Source organism: Semicossyphus pulcher, unplaced genomic scaffold, assembly GCF_022749685.1.
Source record: "Semicossyphus pulcher isolate SPU_LCO1_2020_fin unplaced genomic scaffold, fSemPul1.0.p SCAF_17, whole genome shotgun sequence".
Classification (NCBI taxonomy): Eukaryota; Metazoa; Chordata; class Actinopteri; order Labriformes; family Labridae; genus Semicossyphus; species Semicossyphus pulcher.
This window is the reverse complement of record NW_027211681.1, coordinates 13,200,979-13,221,936: the sequence shown is the minus strand read 5'-3', so window position 1 is coordinate 13,221,936 and position 20,958 is coordinate 13,200,979. Positions and strand designations below refer to the sequence as shown.

The 20,958-nt window shown below is 43.2% G+C and overlaps 1 protein-coding gene across 1 annotated transcript in view; it reads left to right on the top strand.

Annotated features, from left to right (window-relative positions):
- ube2o (ubiquitin-conjugating enzyme E2O) overlaps positions 1 to 20,958 on the top strand; it is a 34,278-nt gene that overhangs the window by 2,501 nt on the left and 10,819 nt on the right. Inside the window, exons 2-9 of the mRNA XM_069666584.1 lie at positions 15,665 to 15,724; positions 16,111 to 16,221; positions 17,395 to 17,492; positions 17,662 to 17,725; positions 18,584 to 18,727; positions 19,016 to 19,125; positions 19,260 to 19,410; positions 19,668 to 19,725. Coding sequence (XP_069522685.1) covers positions 15,665 to 15,724; positions 16,111 to 16,221; positions 17,395 to 17,492; positions 17,662 to 17,725; positions 18,584 to 18,727; positions 19,016 to 19,125; positions 19,260 to 19,410; positions 19,668 to 19,725 — 796 coding nt within the window. The remainder of the gene's footprint in view (positions 1 to 15,664; positions 15,725 to 16,110; positions 16,222 to 17,394; positions 17,493 to 17,661; positions 17,726 to 18,583; positions 18,728 to 19,015; positions 19,126 to 19,259; positions 19,411 to 19,667; positions 19,726 to 20,958) is intronic.

Genomic DNA, 20,958 nt, shown 5'->3' with positions numbered 1-20,958 from the left:
GCATTTTCACGGCAAAAGATGGATTTGATCGGAGTTTAAAGCACAGCATTGGACATTAGGATCTGAGCTGATTAGTCTCATATATTCTTCTTTGCTTCATTATGTGTGAAAATGGAGCAGTGTTTAAAATTGCTCTTTTGTTTTGAACATTTCACCTCATCAAAAATCCTTTTCTTTTCGTTTAAAGAAGAATATAGCGCCAGGAAGATGTCATTATCTAAAACTGAAAACATAGACTGCTGTTTTTTATTTATTGGCAGCGGATTCAAAAGATGTACGACCAACTGTGGCTGACAAGAAAGTTTATCTGCCTCTTGCACACTCCCAAAAAATATGAAATCAGTATATCACACAGCTATCACAAAAGCCAAACAAACTCCCCTCTGTGTTCGGTGGGGAGACGGCAACACAAAAGACCGTACAAATAATGTTATTTATGCTTTAGTGTTGGAGGTGTGTCGGAGGTGTGTCGTAGAAAAGTTGAACTGTGATATCTCATGACACGAACAAGAAATGTTCCTAAATTAGCAGCTAATAATAAGCATAATGTCCTTTGTATACAAAAGTGAAATGATTAACTTAATGACACCATCATCATTTCCGTATTGTTCAGTACACATGTAGCTTCTGGAATTTTTTTAAAATGTTTTGCAACAAGGCTAACTGTGGACACCTGAGTACTCTGCCATACCTGAGGGCTTCTTTCAATTAACAGTTTTGTTCGGTCTAGCAACCAAAGTAGACGATGTTAAAAATGTTTAACACCTCTCTCTATAACACTAGCTCCTTGTAAGTTGTGTGCCATAAAGCAAACACACATGCATACAACACACTTTATGTGGGTTGAGTGTTAGCAAGTATAAAGAACGGATCTGCTGCTGCATTGGCTGCTTGTAGTTAATGCAGAACTACTTCAGCCGCTTACACATGCAGTACTGTACAAATTTTATGTAGAATCAGTAGCCACTTTCTAGGACACTTAGTCATTTACTCTGAGACTAGCTCGTAGTGACTCTGAGACTAGCTCGTAGTGACTCTGAGACTAGCTCCTAGTGACTCTGAGACTAGCTCCTAGTGACTCTGAGACTAGCTCGTAGTGACTCTGAGACTAGCTCGTAGTGACTCTGTAGGGAGGAGCTTAGCACTGGCTTTTGTAGCCAGCCCACAGGTGCCAGAGATCAGGAGCTGCATGGGCAGGTATGGAGGTGTGGCCTCAAGAAGAAAAGGGGGAAACAAACAAATTAGTGTTGCACATAACACTCCTATTGACTCTGAGACTAGCTTGCAAAGACTCTGAGACGAGCTCCTATTGACTCTTAGACAAGCTCGTATGAACTTTCAGACTAGATGATACTTACTCTCTGCCTAGTTTGCACTGACTCAGACTGTGCAAGTATGAACAGGAACACCTCAGTTTTTCTAAGCTGTACTGATTGTAGTTTCACTGTTGGTTTGGTAGCGAATCAGTGAGTAACATGACCGACTTACTTTAATGCCTGCAAGGCCTCTGAACAGTAGCATAGAGGGCCTGAACGAGCACACAGAGTGATTTTCATTTCTGTTTCTCAGCATAGTGTGCATGTACAGTATCTAACTAAAATGGTCTGTACTTACAGTTTATTGAATTAATATTAATACCATTATATTATCAACTGATATTAGATTGTGTTCTCAAAGTTTGCCAACTTTTTGGTCACTGTAACCTTAGTTTATCCTTTGCAAAGGCACACAGGAGCAGATGCTCAGTGCATCTGAACCTGATTTGTGTTTATATAAAAAGTAATAGTTACATAATCCTGCAAGGACAAGACGCTTCCTCTGCAAGTACTTTGATTTTGGATCAAATGACTCCTTTCTTACTATGACTTAAAACTACCTACTGTAGGTAACTGTAGGTAATATTTTATTTTCCTTGTTATTTCAGTCAGGAAGCTACACATGATTCCTCACCAGGACCAGGCAGAGTCATTTTAAAGAGAAGATAAAATACATCAGATGAAATGCAGCCTGGTCATTTTCAGTGAGATATTTTTTTCTTGTCATTAATTTAACCACTTTTAATAATTAACAAAAAAATCTTTCACTGTCTGTCAAAGTCACATGTCTGGTGTTTGATGTGCACGCCTCACTGCCTGCATTAGGCCTGCCGCACACAGCTCTGTTGCTGCAGCGCAACCTTGATAATTCAGTCCAAGGACAGAAGTGCACTGCAGCAGGTAGTCAGCAGCGGGACGCAATGAGGTCACAGCAGTGCAGGGCGTATCTGAGATGTCCCTGAATTTATCAATCACTTGGTAACTCAAACATTCATGAATGCGTAGCTGTGACCCTCAAAGCATTGTGAGCTAACTCTTGGTATGATGATGCAGCAGGCCAAGCTGAAACTTCCCTGGAAGTAGCAGCTTTTGTGACTGTCAGGACGGAGCAGGTGAAGGAGGAGGAGGGTTGTGTGGTAATAATGATGACAAAGAAGGTGCAGCAGGTCTGACCTACTGCTGACTCTACTGCAGGGAGAGAGAGAGGTGTTGGAGAGAGAAAAAGTGAAGAAGTAGAGGGAAAGTAGTGCAAAGAAAGTGGAAAAAGATGTGGGGGAAGAAACTTGGAATGCTAGAATGAATACCAATTACAAATATCACCTGGATCTTAAAACCATAAGGAGAAATTAAATTAATGAAATGAAATTAGATTGACTAAAAATCTGGACTGGAAAGGAGGTAATGAGACGGGCAGACGGGCTGGTACCATATGGTGGTTATAATTTTAAGCCTGTTTAAAGTCTTCTGGTGTGTGGCTGTGTAAACGCACACACCATCACACCTCTGCGTGTTACATACCTTCAGGTCAGCACCAACATAGAGCGGCCCTGAAGCAGATTTTAGTTGCCTGCATTAATCTTTACGCTTTCATTGAGGGTGGAAATATATTAGGTAGTACAACTCTTTGAGTCCAGTGCTTTGAGCAGTGATCAGGGAGACCCCAGAGACTCCTTTCTTTATTGTGCACAAAGTCTTTGTATTGCTTAAGAAGCGACACCTGCGCAGCTCAGATTGTGACAGCGACAACAGTCGGCCCAACATTTAGGGAAGCTTTATATACAGCTCAGTGACACCGACGAATTGACTGTATTTTGAGCACAGTATCAGGTTTCCCCTCAACATTATATAATTTGATTCATCAGTCTAGAAAACCAGAGTCGTCGCATTGTGTCGGCACTTTTGTTCTTTTAGCTGCGTCATTGAACACAGCACCACAGGAGCAACATCATGAGGCTGTAACCCTTTAGTGTTCATCATTCAAGAGGTTTTTACCGGGAGCCGAATTGTCCAACCGACCCAGAGATTAAAACTGGTTAAAACAAAGAATCAAGTAGTAACACGCTGAAAAACGTGTCTCTATGCCACTTTTGTCCGAAAACAGGACGCTAGGATGACTATATGGAAAACTCTGAGAGCCCTTCAGGTACAACATGAGACCCATGTAGGCCTGTTAAGGAATTGTTCATTTTGATCGACTGACGAATATTCTGGGTCAGGTTAAGCCCTAGTGCAGTCTGTACCGTGTTTACGGCCTAAATACTGAGAAGACATTTCTCACCAGCTGTAGTAGCAGAGGGGTGGTACACATTGTTGTGTGACCCCACCCTCTGTCCGGTAATCTAAGCATGGAGAGGCATGATGTCATCCCTCAGCCATCAATCTCTCTGGCACTTTGTACGAGTAACGGGGGGTGGGATGGTGAACACTGCAGGTGCTGACGCTATGACCGTAGGGTGACTCCCATCTGTTAGCCCGGCCCCGCCCCCTGCCCCCCATCCATCATCATCCAACTACAGAAGTCTGATCTCACCCCCACTGACCTGCAGAGGAGAAACATCTCTGTCCTCAAAAGGGTGGAGTGCTCACAGAAATCCGATGCTCATGATCACAGAAACTGTTTATCACTCCAATCCAGGCCTCAGGCTCTCCAGAAGCATCTCAGCTGCAAGATTACTAAGCACTTGGAAAAAGACTGTCTTGCTGCGTAAGTGAGTCTTTGAGACATGATTCAGCTTATGTAAAAAGGAAATGTGGCTGGGTTTTTTGTCAGCGAAGTCGCATGATTTTAAGACTCCCCTCCAATATGAAAATGATATTTCTAGAAATCAACATCAGGCACGAAAGCATCTTTCAGCGAAGAAATAAAGACAGGAACGTGCATGATTAGCTTGTACCTGTAGCTCTCTCACCACGAGTAGCTTACAAATGAGCAAACACAGTTAGTGTCTGGTTTGAAGTGGCCTTTGGCGGTGTGCAGTGGCTGCAGCGTTTCTCTACTCGGCAGACTGTGATCACATTAGCTATTTCTATTTATTTACTCCACACACGCTAATTAACTTAGCACCTAAGCTATTTATGCTGTCCGATTCAATCTGCACGCTTATCCGTTTCAAATAATCATATCGATCTGTGCTAACCCTGCTTATTGCAAATGTCAGTTAATAAGAAATAATGATAAAGTAGCTTCTGGATACCTGTGACATTTTATTTCCCTCTTTTAGCAGAAAGCACATGGCTGTTAGAGTGAGAGTTTTTGTCTTTTGGGCTCTACTTCAGCTGTAAGAGATTTCAAACTGTTCATGCTGCTACAGATTTGTATCGTTCACTCCTACAGATGATTGTTGATATGCATCCCTCAGCGCTGTTTGCTCAGGAGTCGTCTGCAGGTGCTCGAGGTAGGCTGGCAGACGTTGGCGTAATCTGGGACATGATGCTGTTGCCAAGGCCCACCCGGTGCTGCTGAGGAGCACAGAGCCTTTGTTAGGGTTTACAGCAGGTGCAAGCGGCTGGCAACTTTGCAGAAACAAGCAACAGGAAGCTTGATCTTAAAACTTTCTAGCTGTAAGATTTTCAAAGCCACGCCCACAAAACACATGAAGGTGCACTCCCTAACTTACGGTGGCGGACGGGTCAATGAGACAGCACAGCCTATAGGTGTCCTAGTTTGGTCTGCCAGTCTTGTAGCACTAGCTTGCTCGCTTTGGCTTGTAGAAAGCTCAGTTCAAGCCCATGGGGTAGTTGGGTTACGTTCCTGCCTGTAGACCCAAGTGAAATCGCTTGGATCATGGAATGATTGGACGAGCTAATAAAAGGTCTGCTGTTAGAATGTAAACACTTTTAACATCACTTTGCGCCTTTGTTTTTTGCGCTGACCGTGTCCAGGGCCTCAATTTCAGAGCGCTCTCCCCAGCGCTTACTGTTGCTAGGTTACAAAAGTTGTCTGGCAGCACTTCCCCTTTCCTCAGTAGTGATGGTTAAGTCTGTTTTAAATCGCTCTGTATGCTTCATATTTGCTTTCACTAAAGTACATTTTACAATGAAAACAAAAACAATGTAAAGGAATCGTGTCCTGGCGTTAGCAGCAACTCTACACCTGGAAACTGTACCCTTGGAAAACGAAAGGATCACTTTTCCTCCGCCATTGTTGTTGACGAAGTTGATTTCTGAAGTTCCGTCCCTTCTTGATTTTAATTGGTCGGTGAGGTGAGGAAGTGACAATGACGAGCACAGCGGTGTTCCAAAAGTTGAACTATTTTCAGCTGAGAGTGCTGTGAGCACAGCGGCAAGAAGCAGCTGAGACTGAGGGTGTTTTTGCGCTGAGGACGCTGCTTTGGGTTTGTGTAGAAAATAGGAGCTGCTAGTGCTAAAATCGCTGTCAGTGGACACAGGCCCTCATACTTCTAAAATCACTTCCCCAGCGTAACTTCTACAATCTACATGTTGACCCACTCCATTACTTCAAGAAGTTCCTGTAGGTTATTGTAGTTGCTGATATTGTTACTAACTTAAAATATAGCAAGTATCTATTATATTTCTTGACATATGGTTAGTTTTAGCTAACTTGATAAACTTTGTGTTGCTTTCATCAGTAAGTGAGTTTTTACTTTCTTTCTGTTCCTCTAATCTCTTCCACCACCTCTCTACCGTTTTCTTCTCTTCTTATATCTCTGACTGTGTCGAAAAGCCCTTTCTGAACGAACACGAACTTCCTGATGCTAAGTCCTAGAAATGTTGTGATCTTTAGCAAAAACACAAACCTAAGTTATGTTTTCAGTGAGTGCAGCAGCGTCTGTTTACTTTCATGATGTGTGTTGTTCCTCGGATCTTGGGTCATTTGTCTCAGGTTATTTTTAGCCTGTCGACAGCAGAGTTTCTGCCGTGTTGAACATCTGCGGCAGAGTGTCGGACAAATCCAAGCCTGCCAATAAATCCCCAGTTGTACTGCTTCTAATTACCACTTAGAGGGTGATGTCAGCAGCTTGTATACAGTAAATCTGATATGACGGGGACACAACATGACCATCCGTCTCCACCCTTCAGAATCCTCTTCCTCCCTCCTCCCCATCCTCTTACTCCTCTGTTTTCTCCTCGAATGTTTTGTATTTCTTTCTTACCCTGCTTCCTCCCCCACTCTTTCCTCCTCTCTGAACCCATCCTGTTAACCACGACATCTTTCTCTTCCTCCCCCGGTGTTCACCTCCCACCTCTCCTCCCCCGTCAGCGTCCCAGGAGACCGGTGTTGGAGAATGTTGACGTAATGATGTGTTGCTGACTGGATGCTCATCCAGCTCCTGCCCTGAGATAATGGATCTTATTTCATCCTGAGACACACACACACACACACAGGAATAGCCTCTGAAGTGGCTTTCCTAGCTGCTGGAGCCAACCCTCTTTCCTCCCATCTATTCTTCCTCTGTCTCTCCATCTTCTCGTCCTCCCTGTTTCCTCTGCAGTGTTGGCCCTACCCAGTCTCTCTCCCTCTCCTGTTCTTACTTCTATCTCACTATCTGCTGTGTTTTCTATTTCTGGCTCCTTCTTTTTCCCGTTTCCTCACTCTTTCCCTCTCTCTCCTGGGATCCGTCTCGATCTCCCACTTGTTGGGCTCGTGCTGCCGTCTCCTCTGTGCCTCGTTCCCTGCTCGTCTTCATTTTCTCCCTGTCACACCCCGTCTGCCTCTCCCAGCACCCTCCTTTCTCTTCGCCATCTTCTCCCTGCACTTTCCCATCCATTTCTTCATCTCTGTGATCGACTCTCGAGTATTCTTCATCCCCGACCTTCATCTATCGCTCTCTGTCTCCATCATATCTTCTCTGCCTCTTTGTCCCTTTTCTCATCTATCCTCCCTCTTAATGTCGTGCTGCCCTTGATGACTTCCTCCCTTCTCTGTATCTTCTTTTTTTCTGGCTTTCTCCATCAGTCCTTTTACATTTCTTCTGTGACACTGCACAGCGAGGTTTCTTCTCTGTAATAGCTATCGGTCCTCTTGTCATCCCTTCGTGGTCTCTGTGGGTAAAGGGCCCTGTACCTGCTCTCTTTTTAATAGCTGTGCACCCTCCCTGTGTGTCCCAATCAATAGCCAGCAGTCAGACAGCAGTGTCCTGCAGCAGCAAGCAGAAGGTGTCAGGGTGTGAGGACTGACACGTTTAAGAAATGGCACCAAATCTCCTTAATATATTTGTGGTGAAATAAGAGGTAGAGGTCTATTCAATTGCTAAGTCATCGTCTTGTGTGATGTCCTCACGCTTTATTTAGTTGAGGAAGTGCAGCATCATGTTAGCTTTGAGGAAGCTGTGACGTAAGCGAGTCTTCTCACCAATGGGAGCGCAGCAGGAGACGGATGCTCTAACGTGCGCACAAAAACGCACTCAAGCTTGAGAGGTTCGTCGAGTGGCAGCTCTGTTTTCAGACATTGTTTTGAATGTGTGGAGCATACTGAGCGTATACATGGACAGATACTGCAGTACAGCAGACATGTCTGTGATCGTTTGATCTTTAAAGATACATTTTAAGCCTGCATTTAAGTGCTCAATACTCAAGAGGGGGGGGATTAGCACTTTAAGCAACTTCCTGTTGTTTTGCTTATAAAAACGCCCTGGGGAGGTCAAAGGTGCTTGTTTTTAAGCAGAACCTGGTCCTGATTTCGCTAGGGGAAATTTACATTGTGTGGTCAAAAGCAGGAAGTAGTTTAGGTGTATAACAACAGGAGCTGGCATGACTACAAAGTTTCATGTTAAACATTGTCTTTCAAAACTTTCTTCACTTTTGTCCTTCTGCAGCATGCAGTGTCCCTCCTTCTTTGTTAACGTGTATTATTTTGTGCATCTAATTTTAATCAAATGGAAATAAATGGGGTGGGGCATCTCCCAGCTGGAAACAAACACACCCCGCCCCCCATCAACATGACCCATAGTTCACCCACACTGCACCTGATGACCTCTTTCCCTGACATTTCTGGGGAAGTACTAATGAGCTTGATCAATGACTGTATATATACATGGAAGACACGTCTCCATCTGCTCTCATTATACGTAAGTGATGCCGAAATAGCCCCCATGATAGACGCTTGCGATGGTGACGTCATTTGGAGCCAAAGACTTTGCAGTAGAGATTGGCGGGTGGAGCCACCGTAGCCACTTCCGCTAACCAAAACACACGCTTAACTTACTGAAAAAAACAGCAAAGATCCCGCACGCCGGTGTGTTTAACAGCAGAACAGCTTCTCTGTGTTGGTCTGAGGTTAACATTCTCAGGTATGTAAACTTCAATGACTGTAGTGATTGTTTTAGTTACGTCTCCTCTCGCCGATCCTCCTCTACTCTGCTAATGCAGAACAGATCGGCTGCAGGAGCCGTATTTGTCAACAGAGCTGTCAATCATCGTTTTTACAGCATCAAATAACTAATTAAAACTAAACTTGTCAGAAAAATAAACACTTGGACATGAATCAGAATGATAAGAACTAACTATAATGACAGAAACCATGTTGTATTTGGCGTGTATTTTGATTTTATAGTTTGACTCATGTCCCATCTGTTAACATGGAGGAGGTGGGCTTTATGACCTATACTGCAGCCAATCAGCAGGGGGCGCTCCAAATGTTTTGGCTTCACTTTTAGGGAGCTGTCATGTCGTCCATCTTTTTATACAGTCTATGAGCTTGATCAACACCCTCCTCACTCCGTTGATAGTTTTGTGATTTCCTTGGTCACATTACTCGTCTACCCTGTGAACATTCTCTGTGTGTTCTTCACTGAAGTTAAAGACCGCACAGTCAACTAATTCAAGCTTCCTGTATTGATGGGGTCTGCTGTTTTAGAGCTCAGAGGTAGTTTAACGCTTAACAGTGTGATGGGACCCTCATTGGAATAATAACTTCTTCATCTCCAAACTTCAAGCTTCAACATTATTCTCTCATTGCTGGTCGTTTCTTAATAACCCATATCAGGATTGTGAAATTATGTCCTGTTTTGAGGCCTAATAAGTGGGACACTTTTGTCAAAAAGAGACTAATGTAACCAAGCGTGTACACCTTTTGTCATTCCCATGAGGTTTGGTTACCTCATATCTTTTCCAACATCAGCATCCAGCTCCGTTCCACTTCAACCTGAACAGAGATGCAGTCAGCAAGAATAACTGAAAACACCTGCGTGGGTGTGCAGGGTGTTTAAAGGCCTGCATGACAGCAGAGCCTGCAGGAGGAGAAGGAGCCTTCAATGATGACTTTTTTTGCATTAATATCTATCTATCTATATATACTACAACATGTATAAAGACGTTCCTGGAATACGAACACGATAGTTACTAAGGCGACCTTACCTTATCATACCTGTCATGTCTTATATGATGGATACAGGTAGGGCTGGGTATCGATTCCGATTTCTCTATGCTGTTTGATTCCGATTCACAAGGTCCCAACTCGATTCGATTTCTGATCCGATTCGATTTTTGTTGAGGTATTTCGGTTACAATATCAATGCACCTCTAACCAGGTGCATTATCAACATTTTTAGTGTTTACAATAAGAATTGACCCCAAAGAAGTTACATCATGTACTTTTTATTTAACATGACAAACACACAGCGTCAACACAATATTAACAATCTGGCTCATGGTTTTTGATTAAACGAAATGGGCTTCAACATGCGCAAGATTTGGCCACGAGATCTCACAGCACGAAGAACAAAACCACACGAGACTAAGAGTTATGGGGAAAGGCATATTGTATAACAACATGCCGAAAATTTACTCGCGGCCAAAGCCGACGCTAACAGAGAGTAACATAAACATCAGTGCAAAACTAACTTGCATATTCATGGACGCACACACGATAAAAAGAGTCCGTTGGGGATCACTGATGTCTCCGTAGTAGGTGCAGTAAACGAGTCCGGGCATGTCTCCCTCAGTGCCGGAGTCGTGCTGCGTTCAGGAGTGCTTAGAAACGTGAGTGATCAGACACATTTTTACACATAAAATTTAAGATCGATCTTGGGCAATAACTAATCGGTATTGGGTCATTCAAATGAGAATCGATTTGAATCGGAAAAATCTATTTTTTAAACCCAGCCCTAGATATGGGGCAGACTTTTTACTAAAGGCCTGGCAGGAAAAAAATCAGCTAAAAGTCCAGCTGAACGGACTCGAATGGTGTTCACACATGCAGCCTACACCCGGGTTGTGTCGAGACATTTTCAGTGCTTGTGTAAAAGGGACTTTAGTGAGCTTTAGACGTGTAGAACTAGGCTAACGGTTTCCTCCTGTTTCAAGTTTTTATGCTACATGAAGCTAACCAGCTGTTGTCTAGCTTTTATATTTACAGATCAGACATAACACTGGTATCAATGTTTTTACGTAACTCTGTGTAAGACAGTGAATAAGCATATTTCCCAAAGTGTTTCTTAAAGCTCTGCTGTGAAGGCTGTGGATGCAGAAGGCCTCTCTGTTTAAGAGTCTGCTCACATCCTCTTGGATAACACACATTATTTTCAATTCCCCAAAACTCTAATAATGCAGCAGCAGAGCTGGGATTTGCCCGAGGCTAAAGGCTGAGGAGCAGGATGAAGCTCAGAATGATGACTGCACCTTCATTATCACAGACGGATATACGTTTAATATGTGCTCTTGTTGCTCCTAAAACAATGCGTGTTAGTTTGACCTCCTCTCCTCCTGTGTTCTGTGGATCAGATGCCTTGTTCACTCTCAGTATCAGTCAGTATCTCATCTCTCAGTATCTGTCAGAGCGAAGCACAGGCGTGGCCCTGAGCCGCAGTCCTCCGCAGTGTCTCTTTCTCCTCCTCATCCTCCTCCTTGTGCCGCACCTGATTTGTGGCTTGTGTTAATTAGGCCGGGAAGTCAAAGCAAATACTGTCCTCCATCGATTCCTGTAATCAATCTGGCTCCTTCTACCTTAACAGCCTGAATAGAGAGGCAGCCAAGGTTGTCTCGCATCTTACAGCCAGGTGCCACACACTAACACACACGTAACACATCCATTTATGCACACCGGCATGTCCACGTCTTCTTTTGTTGTCTGACTCCGCCACCACCATCCTGCCTCTCTTTTTAGCACCACAACACGAGCCATAGCAACAGCTCTTTTGTAACCACGCTGATTATGCTGCACTGTGTGTTTGCATTAATGCTGTCAGCTTGGGGAAATACCTCCCTTTAATTAAAGAATTTCTGACAGGAGTTAAAAAATATAGCCTGTTTTTAGCTTCATATACGAGGATCAGCCAGGTCGCCCCTCCTCTCTTTTGTCTCTTCCTGTTGCCGATCACTCCCACTGCAGGGGGATGCTGCTCTGAAAACTAAGTGTAACTGATTATACATGTGCAAGGAAATTACAATTGCACTTGTTAAAAGGTTTGGACCGTTACCATTCAGTCATTACATAACAGCTGATTTGCACGCAGGAGTAAAGGTCTAGCTGTGGTTTCCGGTGGTCTGTGTCAGAGTGAGAGCTGAGGTGTTGTATGGCTCTAACTGCTCCCTCTCTCTCGGAGGCTAAATAGTATTGATTCAGACACAGTGTTTCTGAACTGAGGAGGAGATCAGTCACTACAGTAGCGCACTGCAGCACGATGCACTGAGAGAATATTAATGAAGAGCTGTGGACGTGGGTACACACACACACAAAAAAAAAGAAATGTTTTGTACTTTTCAGCTAAAAGGTTTAGATGAGGAGGGAGACAGGAGTGTGTGTAAGTGTGTGTGTGTGTGTGTGTGTCTGTGAGTTCAACACCCAGCAGCAGAGACATGAGGACCAGACAGGCTGCTGTTTTATAGATTACAAGGGAACATGGCGACCCATCGATCCCCTGCACACACACACACACTCAGTGGCTCTTCCTCTCCCAGAATTCAGTGGTGTAGTGTTACAGCGAGTCAGAGCAGATGCCAGAAGGAGTTTGTGCGTGTGGTCGTGTTGCCTGGACATCTTAACATAAAGAAACAAAGCACATCCAAAAATAATTTGAACATATTGATTTTACTTTTTTTAAATAAATGTTTTTAATTGTGGTCAATCAGACTGTTGCTCATGCTAACTTTGCACTCGCCACCTCTGTTGTAGTTTTGGTTACATATCACTTCCTTACTGCACCTACAACAGAGACGGACTCTTTTTATCATGTGTGCGTGCATGAACATGCAAGTTAGTTTTGCACTGATGTTTGTTACTCTCTGTTTGGCCGCGAGGTATTTTCAGCACGTTGTTAAACAATATGCCTTTCCTCATAGTCTCGCGTGGTTTTGTTGTACGCGCTGTGAGATCTCGTGGCCAAATCTCGTGCAAGTTGAAGCCCAGTTCTTTTAATCAAAACCACGAGATGGAAAAGTTCTGAAGCTGTCTAATTCATAACATTGTTAATATTGTGTTGACAGCTGTGTGTCCGTCATGTTAAATAAAAAGTAGATGATGTAACTCATTTGGGGTCAATTCTTATTGTAAACACTAAACATTTTGCACCATAATAAAGCACCAGGTTAGAGGTGCATTAATATTGTAATTGAAATACCTCTAACCAAATCGATATCGAATCGACTCGGATCGGAAATCAAATCGAATCGGGACCTTGTGAATTGGAATTGAGAAATCCTTGTCGATACCCGGCCCTATACATTACATGAGCTCATACTCGGATGTAACAGGACATTTTAATGTGTTACAGTTTAACAAACTCTTATTTCTGTGGTTGAAGCTCGTTCTTCATCTCGCTGGGTTTAATCCTGCCAACATTTTGTCCTCCCGTTTCCCCAGTCCAGTAAAAACTCATTCCTCCAGTCATTACTTAACATGCAGCCGGCCTCCGTGGTTTTAATTTCTTCACTCTATTTACTCCTAATTACGTTTCCCTCCTCTACTTCCATCTGTCTCTGCCTAAACTCAGAGGCGCTGGCTGCCGGTTTGTTTCCTCTTTGCTGTGTGCTGGCTGCCAGCAGAGCAGATTGTGCTGCAGCTTGTAGAGAAGCCGAGCCTCCCGCAGGTAGCTTTTTATTGAACTTATTTCATGTATGTGTTTGTTTTTTAACCATTGTTCTCCTCCTGCCTCACAGAGCTGTGGCGGCTTTATTCTGGTCAGCTTATATAATGCAGACACTCCACATATTAACTGTACACCGTCTGGGACGTGAGACATTCACTGTCTCTGTAGATGAAGTTCAGCTCTCTCTCCCTGATAATCTTTGCAAGTGGCAGTTCTGCAGAATCTTCTGTCAAGTCAAATGTTGCAAAAGTGTTTCAGTAATTTCACATCATACTTTTAGTAATTTTCCTCCATACTAGTGTACCAACAGTGCACATGATGAAGGCTGAAGAGCTGCAAAGATGCTGTGAGGAGAACAGAGCAACAGCTTCATGTACTTAACAGTAAATGTATATGTCTGGTGATCGTCTGCGTGTTGTAGTTCAGGGTGCTTTATTCGACTTTAAGCTGTTTTTAAAGGAGAAAATCAGGGAGGTAATACTTTAATATTTACACCCCATTACATTTTGTCCGATGGGATCAGCGAGGTTTAGACTGATGGCTTAATTTAATGCCTGACTCACTGTTAGAGAAGCAACGCTGAGGTGTGAAATTCTGCCCCGTCACTCTGTTTTAATTTAGAATAGGTCGAGTAAAGTTGATGGAGTGTACTCCTGATGGGGTTCATAACACTGCTTCATCTGTTCGAGAGATAACAGAGATCAAGCAGTGATGGTCTTTGATGCTGACTTGTGATAGTGCTCTTATTAGGGCTGCACGATATATTGTTTAACAATCGCAATTGCGAAGTCAAGCTTCTTTGTTGCTTGGTGCAAAAGGAGAACTCGCCATTTTCTGGTTTTCCACGACTTATCTCCAGTAAAGGTCCGTCTGATATCACATAGTGCCGCCCTTTATGAGAGTCTGTGTGTCACCTGCCTTTAAACTGTAAACATGCACCTGGTGCTGGAACACTGGCCACATAAACGGGCTGTTCACGGAGCGGACGTGCCGCAAAGTGTTCACTTTTAGCAGCTTCGGCTGCGGTGCACACACGGTGTGTGGTTCTGTGTGCCAACAGGAAGTACGAGACGGTGAGCTTTCGTTTTAAAACGTTACTGTCGCAGCACAGGCCCGATCACGCTGATTAAACATATATTGGAACATCGTTAGAAATGGAAGATGACCGTTAAGTAAGGCAACTACAGCCCACAAGTCTGTTTGTATATGTTTGAGTAAGAAACCTTTCCTTCCACCTATACTCTCTCTACTTCTTCACGTGGTAGTCTGAGTCGCTGAACCAAGTGTGTTAAAAGTAGGAGGCGGGTTTTCTTAGCTAGCCGTTCTGTAGATCAGAGAAAGTGATGTAAAAATGTTTGTTGTGTATTTGTTGAGCATGAATTTTCATTGTGGCCTTGTAAACAGCTGCATTTTGTACCCATCTTCACCATTTATTGAGTTGTCATGGAGATTGTCCAGATGTCATCTGCCTCATCAGGAAAGTCAGTTGAATGTTCAACCTTAAACGAGCTTCACCGCGATGCTACACCGAGCTTGAGAATGACGATTTTTTTTAAGAGAGGTTTTTTTCTTGCATATCCGAAATATGATCCAATCCATGACCGTGAGTTTGGTGATCCCTTACACCCCTTCTAAAGGTCATAGGTGAATTTAGTTGTGGTAAAGAACGGCCTTCTTTTGCCATATTTCAATACGTATAAATCTCCTGTCCTGGCCGCAGTTATCCTGTCCTCCTGTAGGAAACACTGACGGATTTAAACTGTGAGGCGGTAATTCTAGTTTAAATGCTGTTTTGGGTCTGAGCGCCTGATAACAGGTGTAGTGACACAGCAGATTCCGCTTCAGGAACAAGGTTTACCTCTGGGAGCTCAGCTTGTGCCAAGTTTAGCTCAGCAGCTCCTGTTCTCTGCCCTCTGTCTCTACAGGCCTGTAATTCTTCCACAATGCTGTTGTTGCCTCATCTGTCCATCAGCTGTGAGCTCTTTTGAGAATGTTTCACCGATTCTATTTCAGTGTGTTGATTAATAATCGAGTCCTCCAGTGCTCATCACAAAGCTGGGTTCCTCTGTTTGGACAGTAAAATAACGTGATCTGCTCTCGGGGGGGCTCTACAGCTCTGCTGACTGTGCACATTAGGTTCTTCATGGCTGTGCTGTGAGCAGGGGCACGACAAGGGTGTGAAAAATCATATCAGTAATGCCGTCATGCTCTGACTGTGATTTATGTGTCGTTTCAATTTCAAAGTTCTTCTCCAGAGTTCCTCACGGGGTCGCTGATGTGAAGAGCTGTATGAAAATAAAGATCATATTTCTGCAGCTTCTGTTTGTTATGAGGCACCAACTCTTTTTTCTTTTTCCTTCACAGCTGAAACTTGAAGATCGCTCCATCGTCATCAGAGACATCGTGCGACGAAACAATTCTAACGTGAGTATGCAGACGCTCTCCTCTTCGCCTCACCTCCTCATTCTGTCGTGTTATTTCTGCCCCCTTTTTTCAATCAAGCCTCTCTGTTTGTCAGTCATGTCACCGTTCACTGCTCGGTTCCATTTGCTGCATCAGACATGACTGGAATATCTTTGCAGCAGGTCGACACTTGCACACACTGAGAGGAGACTTTCAGTGTTAAAGAAGTGCAACAAATCACAGTCAGACTATAAAACGATTAACTGGGATCAGATTTTATTTAGGCGATAATTCAAGTGTTGTCCTTAAAAAACGCTTGTTGACCTCAGGATAGCTATAACCCGGTGTTTATGCTGATGAGCAGAACGAAAGTGTGATATGCTGAACTCGTATCTGTCACCTTTCAGGACAACCAGTGTGGCATTGTGACCAACATCGACATCGAGTGTGCGGTGAAGCTGGTGGGAACAAACTGTGTTCTGTATCCAGTGAACAGCAAAGACCTGCAGCACATCTGGGTAAGACTGTGACATCCTAATACTGTAATGCAGGAAACTCAAATACATTTAAGACTGTCATTAAATCATGACTTCAAAGTAATCTGCATAAACTGTAAAATCAGGAATCTAAATCGCATTATGTTTTTGGGGGAATCAGAGGGCAACAAGAGTTTCTAAAGCTATTTATTAATTAAAAAAACTTGTTTACAAGTTGTTTCAACAGTATTTCAAATCATTTTCATTTCAAACACTAATTACAGCCCACCGTCTGTTTGCACCATGTCCAGTTTTGCTAGCTACTGGTGCTTTAGTTGAGCTCCGCCTACAGTAACGCTGACGATTGTGAGAATGGCGGCTGCACTGGCGGTCATGAAGGCGCATGTCCGTGACAAAGCTTTAGCTAGATTATAGCGCCATCGTCTGGAGGAGTAACACAGTCTTTCACACTGGTATACTGGTCGCTCCGGTTTAAAGTACGGAGATGAATTCTGCGGTACCTTATTAAAATGTTTACTCTTAAAATGAAGTGTTATTTGCACACACGTCTCTACATACAGGGGCTGAGTGAAGGGTGAAAGGAGTAATAGATGCTTGATGAAGCTCTCTGTGCTGAAATGTAACTATTAAAATGTGTTTTCTTATAATTAAAACAACATTTGAAAGTTAGTTTGAGGACATTTTAAAAAGATGGACCTGTCAGATTAAGCATTGTCAAATTATGTCTTAAATATCACAACCATGACTTCTGATTTCTCTTGTATTACAATTACAATTATAATAAATTGTGCTGACAAATATACATGAAGTTATAGAGTCAGTAGTTAAAAAGATAAAAATACTGTTCTTCATTCGAAGCCTGTTGTTTGAAATAGAATGTGTTGCATTGTTATGTTCAGGTAAACCAAGTTTTCAGTTATTGTAAGTATTGATCACAGCCTCTTCTCTCTCATGGTGTACGACTGAAGGCTTTGGAAAACGTATTTAGAACTGAAATCAGTGTTTGACATTAGAGGATTCTCTGCAGTCAATGGTGATATTATTGTTTGTGAGAAAAAATAAAGGCAAACCTGCAACTTTCGTTAAAGAAAAGCGGCATTAAAAGCAACATTTAGCCAGCAGGTGATTCCTGTGCACCTTTGTAATCATTGTTTTCTCATGTTCATGTTTTCCTGTCGTCACTGTGTTCTTCAGTCTTTCATGTACGGTGACTACATCGCCTACGACTTCTGGCTGGGGAAAGTTTACGACCTGACTAATCACATCATCCTCAAGCTCTCCAACGGAGCCAGGTACACTGTGTGTGTCCCTGTGTGTGTGTGTGATTGTACAGCGAGTACGGTTACCATGTCTGAGTCTATTTGTGTGTGCATGCTGGCACACATTGATCCGTGCCAAATCCAGTGAATGTCGGTCTCTCTCTCTCTCTCTCTCTCTCTCTCCCTCTCTCCCTCCCTGCAGGTGCTCCATGAGTGTGGAGGACGGTGCCAAGCTTTACGACGTCTGTCCTCATGTCAGCGATTCGGTACGTTGCCACCAGCTCTTCTCTGTCACCTCAGGTTCACCTAGGCTGAACAGGACAGCTGATAGTCAGGGGTCAGAGCCACAGTGTCCACACAGGAACACCTTATTTGTTGTTTGTAAATATTTCATATTTGTTATATTCTATAACCAGCCAATAACTGTATTTGTTTGGCTGCATATTTTCTATCCACTGACACTAAAGTGAACTTTCTATATGCTTTGATGTTACTTTTTATTACTTTGGTCTCCTCAGTCTTATTTGATAAATATACTGAATATACGCTCTGCTTCTGAGTCATATAATTGGATGTGTGATGTGCAAACACGTCACCCCACTCTAGACAAGTTAATCCGAAACACCATGTTTCTATATTTCCACTTTGCTAATCAGAGTTTTCATGTTTTTTAATTTAAAATGTTCATTTTTTTAGCTTCTTGACAGTTGAGTCTTTTCTTTGTGGTGACATTTTTAAAAAGCTCGCCTCTGTAATGGGCCGTTCAGAACAGCTGCAGGTTTCTACGTAGAACCTTACTTTCACTGAAATCAACCAATCATCATTCGCCGTCGTTCCCCTCAGGCTGCCTTCTTACACGAGCTTGTAGTCGAGTCGTTGTCAAGATTTCAACTTACCATTCCGATACCTCCTGATGATTCCAGCTCGTACATATAAGGCCGAATAACTGATCCTAGAGCAGCCATGTTTTCTACAACTTTGGAGTGACAGTGCAGCAAATCAAACTTTACCAACGTGATTCAAAAACACATTAGAATCATAGAAAACTGATTGCAGAGCTAAAATGTGTCCCCTTTAAACCTCAAATCAAATAATGTTTTTGTTTCTGTGTTTTTTTTCTTCAGGGTCTGTTCTTCGATGAGGCGTACGGCTTCTACCCAGGCCAGGTCCTGATTGGACCAGCCAAAGTCTTCTCTAATGTACAGTGGCTGTCGGGGGTCAAACCTGTCCTCAGCAGGAAGTGCAAGTTCAGGGTGGTAGTAGAAGAGGTGAGACGATGATGGCTATCATCTCTTTGAACTCTCATTTACGCATTCAGTGTTCGTGTCGAGTCCAACTATGTTCTAGAAAAGTTCTTGTTATGAAAAACTTGTTATTATTTAATGAAGCTCTTTTGTACTGTTAAGACAAGTCATTTTTTGGGGGGTTTAGTCACTGAAACAGAAGAATTATATCACTAGGGTGAAGTTATAGCCACACTGAAATGCATCCCTGAGTCCTACACTTCAATAAACTGTGTTATAAAAGGTCTCCATGGTGTCGTCGTGTCTCCTCAGGTTAAAGTGGTGGAGCTGAAGGTGACGTGGATCACAAAGAGCTACTCTCCCAAAGGCTCGGACAGCGTCTATCCTCCTCCCTCCACCATCACGCAGGAAAACCTCTGCAGGTCAGTTGGATTAAGTCCTCCATACGTCCTCACACGGATGCATGTACGCCTCTTAATAGTTGCTGTAGTATCCCACGATGCAATAACACGTAGGTGTTAAGTGGTCATTTCTGTGTGGTGTTGTGCTGGTTTAGGGTGAGGCGTCTTGGATACTACGACCACACCCAGAGGCAGCTGGGAGAGAGGGCTCTTTATATTTTCCCTGCTAAGGGGGACGCCACACGCATCACCTGTGAAGGACCTGAGGGTGCCCCTGTCCTGCCTGAAGACCCCGTGGCCAGAAAGGTGAGCATTAAATGTCTATATGCATGTCAGAGTATAGATTGCATTCGTGCTATTTTAGCATTTAAGAAGAACTTGTTACCTGTTGGGATAAATGTAGGTCGCTGCAGCCCGTCATCCCCTCAGGAAAACATCAACACTTACATTCACCTGTTTTCACTGAAAGTTAATGAACAGGAGGCGTCAGAAGTTTGGATTCGGCTGCTCATACTGAGACTGTGAGGCGTTTCTCATCATCCTCTTGTGTGTGTCTCTGTCAGTTAAAAAGGATGTTCAAGAAGGATTCAGGGAAGAAGACGGATAACGCTGACACGCAAGGTACCAAACAACACTCTGCAGAGGAAACACAGCACGCACACGCACACGCACACGCACACGCACAGGCACACACACACACACACACACACACACACACACTGTTCTCTAATGCTGTCGGTGTTGCCTCTATCATGAACTCAGCAAGACTCTGATGTTAGAATTTTACTCACCTAAAAATAGACTTGACGGATCAAACATTGACTCGACGCAACACAAATCCCCATTTTAAGTGGAGACGCACACACTGCGCAGGCTGCTCCTCTCTTTTCAGAAATGTTTATACAAAAAATGAAGCAGTTTTTGACACAGCTTGATCCTGTAAATAAATCTCTCTGGTTCAAATTATCGGTCGAGTCTCGTTAAACGCTGCCGCTGTGTTCGTCACACTTCTTGATTAGTGAGACACAAAATAATTTCCTGTTGTAAGCAAACAGCAAATGAGCATTTACAGTCAGCAGGAGACAGAACTAAGAGAGTGCAGAGGAGTTTGGATTTTAACAGTTATTTGAAAGGATAAGCGTTATAAAGAGGGCATCAAATATATTTTCACATCTGCTCTCTATAAGCTCAATAATCTGTCCTTGTCAGAATAGTGAGCGTTATATTTTTTGCTTGAATCGTCCCTGAAGTATCTGAAAACTAAGTGTCTCCATAAAAAAAGGGAGAGTCAGAAAGATTTAAAGTTCCTGTGAGACCTCAGACAGTCCTTTCTGTAAATGCAGTTCGGTTCAGAGAGAAAAGACTAATTGGAAATCGTGCTGAAGTGCAGAACACTTGACCTGAGAGAAGATCCATAATCCAGGAAAATAAAAGACGACTCTCTCTCAGTACAGTTACAGTAAAACAGAAACCTGAAGTGCTTTTAAGAGGCTGATAAAGTAATATCTAATATGAATTTTAAAGAGGGGGTATAATGCTGTTTCACATTTTAGACCTATTTATAATGTTACAGTGTTGGATGTTCAGACTAAACGTGGGTGAAGTTTCAAATCTGTAGGTAAAAGTATGTTGGAGTAATCCCCAGGCTTCTCAGCTCAGTCTGCAGGCCGCTGTGAACGCCAGGTTTCACTCAGTTTTTTCTACATGATGCACTTTGTGCAGCCTCAGCAGGCTTCGGAGCTGACCAATCAGAAGAGAGCGGGCTTGTAGGGGCGGGGTTTCTTAAAGGGACAGAACTGAGTCGTATGAGGGCTGGCACAAAGCACCAGTGTGAGAGTTTTTTAAACTGTAAAT